Source organism: Orycteropus afer, unplaced genomic scaffold (genome assembly GCF_000298275.1).
Source record: "Orycteropus afer afer isolate SDZICR_OR568_19922 unplaced genomic scaffold, OryAfe1.0 scaffold00105, whole genome shotgun sequence".
Lineage (NCBI taxonomy): Eukaryota > Metazoa > Chordata > Mammalia > Tubulidentata > Orycteropodidae > Orycteropus > Orycteropus afer.
This window is the reverse complement of record NW_006921692.1, coordinates 2,460,738-2,464,424: the sequence shown is the minus strand read 5'-3', so window position 1 is coordinate 2,464,424 and position 3,687 is coordinate 2,460,738. Positions and strand designations below refer to the sequence as shown.

General features: G+C 35.7%; 1 protein-coding gene across 1 annotated transcript in view; it reads left to right on the top strand.

Moving 5' to 3' along the window:
* ADGRV1 (adhesion G protein-coupled receptor V1) overlaps nucleotides 1-3,687 on the top strand; it is a 947,781-nt gene that overhangs the window by 152,036 nt on the left and 792,058 nt on the right. Inside the window, exon 33 of the mRNA XM_007943393.1 lies at nucleotides 1,067-1,276. Within this exon, the coding sequence (XP_007941584.1) occupies nucleotides 1,067-1,276 (210 nt within the window). The remainder of the gene's footprint in view (nucleotides 1-1,066; nucleotides 1,277-3,687) is intronic.

The following is a 3,687-nucleotide window of genomic DNA, read 5'->3' as shown; positions in this document are numbered from 1 at the left end:
CAGAGAGTTCCAATGCTGCTGCTTCTTCAGGGATGTGTTCTGGGTCTGTATCCTGCTCCCTTGTTTCTACCACTTTATCTTGCTTCTTTGTGTGGGCTGTGATGTTCTGTTGTCTCTGAGACATTGTGGTGTTTTATTTAGATCTCTGTTAACTGTTTGTGAAGAGCAGCCAAGGGTGATTCACGTTCTTCTTGGTGGCTTTTTTATCGTTGGCCCATTGGTGGAGAAGGAGGTGGTGGTTCTTGTTCATTAAGTGAAGCTTCAGGAGGTGTGGGTGTAGTTGTATCTTATGGGTACTGTTGCTGTCTCCCACTTCTCTGTAGTGCAGGTCTGGAGTGTCCTTGGGTTACTGGCAAGCAGAACCTGTTCTTATGCCCCTGGAATCTGGTGGAGTTCTGTGTCTTTAAATATCCATAATGATCAAGCTGCTTGTAAGCATTCAAAATGGCTGCGCCCTCCGGACAGCCAAAAGTCCACAGCTCAGTCCACTTTCCTCTTCACTAATGCTTCCCCTTTTATTCTGTAACCACCAGAGCAGTCCTTTGTGCAGTCTCTGGCTAGCAGTGCTGATTTTTAGGTTAATTCTTAGGTCCTACTACCACTTGGGACTCTCTAACTGTCTGTGCCTTCAGGATCGCTCAGGATCACTGCCAGACCACAGCTCCGTATGCTTCCTTTTCAGTATTTTCATGCAAATTCTTTTGTTAGTTGGGGTTTAGTCCGCTTCTATATCCTTCCCTTCAAGGCTCAGAGGTCCAGGATTAACTTCTGTGTCTTCTTTAATTGGTTTCCCTTTTCTTTGTTGAAGATGGTCTGTGCAGTCTTTCTGCTTATTCTGCCATCTTGGAATGAAATTCCCTGTTGTTTAAATTTTAATGTTTTTATATGGAAATGAATGTAGAAAAATTTCCTTATATTGGTGCTAATATTTCTTATGGCATTGAACCATTATAATACACTTAAATATACTTACTTAAGAAATTTTAACAGATGGTATTTGGATGTTTGTGAAGGCATGTTGGTACTTTGGTTACTTTGGCTTTTATTCCATTCATTGCTTTTGTAGGTGAAACAAAAAAGACAGTCGTCTTAACCATTTTGGATGACTCTGAGCCAGAGAACGATGAAAGCATCATTGTTAGTTTGGTGTGCACCGAAGGCGGAAGTAGAATCTTGCCAAGTTCTAGCACCATTACAGTCAACATTTTGGCCAATGATAATGTGGCAGGGATTGTTAGCTTTCAGACAGCTTCCAGATCTGTCATAGGTCATGAAGGTGGGTTCCTCATTCTGCTGAGCACATTTATTCTTTTTTCTATGGATGTCATTACTTTTCTAGTCTTTCTTCTAATCTTCTAATGTTTTTTCCTTTCATTATTTTGTTGAACTGTGTGTGTAATTTGCATTGAATTTACCTATGTAGTGATGTTTTTAACTGCATTTAGGAGCCTTGAAGATTGATATTTATATTCTAGTTTACTGTTCCCCACTGCAGTGATTTTATGGAAGTTAATAAAAAATGGGATGCTTAGGTTTTTCATCTATTTAATGGGGAAAAATATAACCTACTTCATAGGTTTCTTTGTGAGGATAAAATAAGCTAATGAATACAAAGTGCTTAACATAGGTCCTGGCAAGTGTAGTATGTGTCAATGGTAGCTGTTAATAATAAATGGTGAAACATTAGCTCCTTGTTAAAACAAATAGTAATTTATAACCAGTGGTTATTCTAGCCTAGGACTGATTTATTTTGTATTTGTATATTTTATCAACAGAATGCCAAGCTAGGTACCTGTATAAAATGTACATTGAAAATAACGTTTTTCCCCTAAAATCATACTTTTTTTTTGAATCTTAATATTTCAAGTCATATGTATATAGATCAATTTTTATTTAAAACATCATGAGATTTTTTTTTTGTCTTTGAATAAAACTATTTTGAAATAATATAGGTGTTTATAACTAATTAGTTTTTAATTTCAAGCATAAACTATATTTTACCGTATAGTATGTTTGGAATTAATTATTATTATTTTTTTACCTCATAGAGTTAAGAAATTAAAAAAAAAAATAGATCAGGCACTTCCACTTCTATTTTACAGATTAGAAAACTGAGAAATTGAGAGATTAATGATTTGACCAGTTGAGGCAGCTAATTAATTAATTCTGTGCTGGAAATTGAATGGATTTTCCTGCTGTTTCCTTTCACCCTACTGTCATCCCCAATGCACATTTATTTAATGTATATGCAAATGTCTGAGCCATTTTCCAATATTCTACTTTTCTTAACGATTTTGAATAGCATGTTGTCATAGCAATAGTGAGTACAAGTGACTAATGGATTGACATAAATCCAATCTAAAAATAGAGCATCAACTGTCAAAAATTTATTTGTAACATAATACAAGGAAAAAATCATGTTAGGAGAAGTTCTTAGTAATAATGATAAGAACGGCAACATTTATGGAGCATTTTCTGTGTGCCAGAGATTGCACATTCATTATTTTACCAGTAGTCCTATGAAATGGGTTTATAATAGTATAAACCCAGATTTTCACATACGAAAACTGATCTTTTGAAAGACTAAATAACATGCAGTTATTCAGTGGTGGAGCTTTAACCCTGTTCTGTCTGAATCCAAAGTCCATGCTTGTTATAGGGTACCCTATGAGAAGAGACTTTGTATTCCTTGTATTTGTATCTGCTGTAGAACCTAACAGTGTAGAAACTTTTGGTAAATGTGTGAAGTAATTTGAGTTGAAAGAATAATGTATTTGAAATGAAACAGGAACATCTATGTGAGAGAAGGAAATTGGTGAGAGAACCTATTTCAGGCTAGAGAGATGGAAACTGGATTTGTAGAGATAATCGTGGAAATCAGGAATATGAATAAGATCTTTGTGAGTAAAGGAAGAAAAGCAAGTTATCAAGGAAAGAGACCTGGGGAACACTAGCTAAGGAGCTGGGAAAGGAAGACCTAAGAAAAGAGAAGACTGAGCCAGAGAGCTGGAAGAGACCAAGGAGAGATTATGTTTTCATTAGTTATCAGAAGAAGAAAATAAGTTGTATATCTAATACTAACATGTCAATAAGAGAGGTTAGATCCTCCAATGGGACTAGACAAAGCAATAACAACTGTAGAGAATTTGGAAAATTTGGCAATGAATATTGGTGAGGTTGTACAACATGATGGATGCATTTGGTGTCACTGAGCTGAAAAATATTGAGTTGGCAAATGTCATGCTATTTATATTTTTCAACAATAAAAAATTGGACTATTAAAAAAAAAATTGAAGATGGAAAGTAATATCTACCAATGACAAAAGCACCCTGTGGTGCTCCTCAAAAGTGTGCTTTGGAGACAGGTGCCAGTCTGCATAGTGTGCGTTGTTATTCTATGACAAGATAAGTTCAGGAATTGAAATAACTTAAAGAAACTTTTGTAATTTAATTTTGCTGTGATATCCAAAAGCATTATCTATAAGCTTATATTTTGTATGTCCATTCTGTAATAGAGGAGCTCTGGTGGCACAGTGATGAAGGCATTTGAGTGCTAACCAGAAGGTTGGTGGTTCAAACCCACCAACCACTTGGTGGAAGAAAGATAGCACAATCTACTTCCATAAAGATTTATTGCCTCAGAAACCCAATAGGGGGTTGCTATGAGTAGGAATTGACTTAATGGCA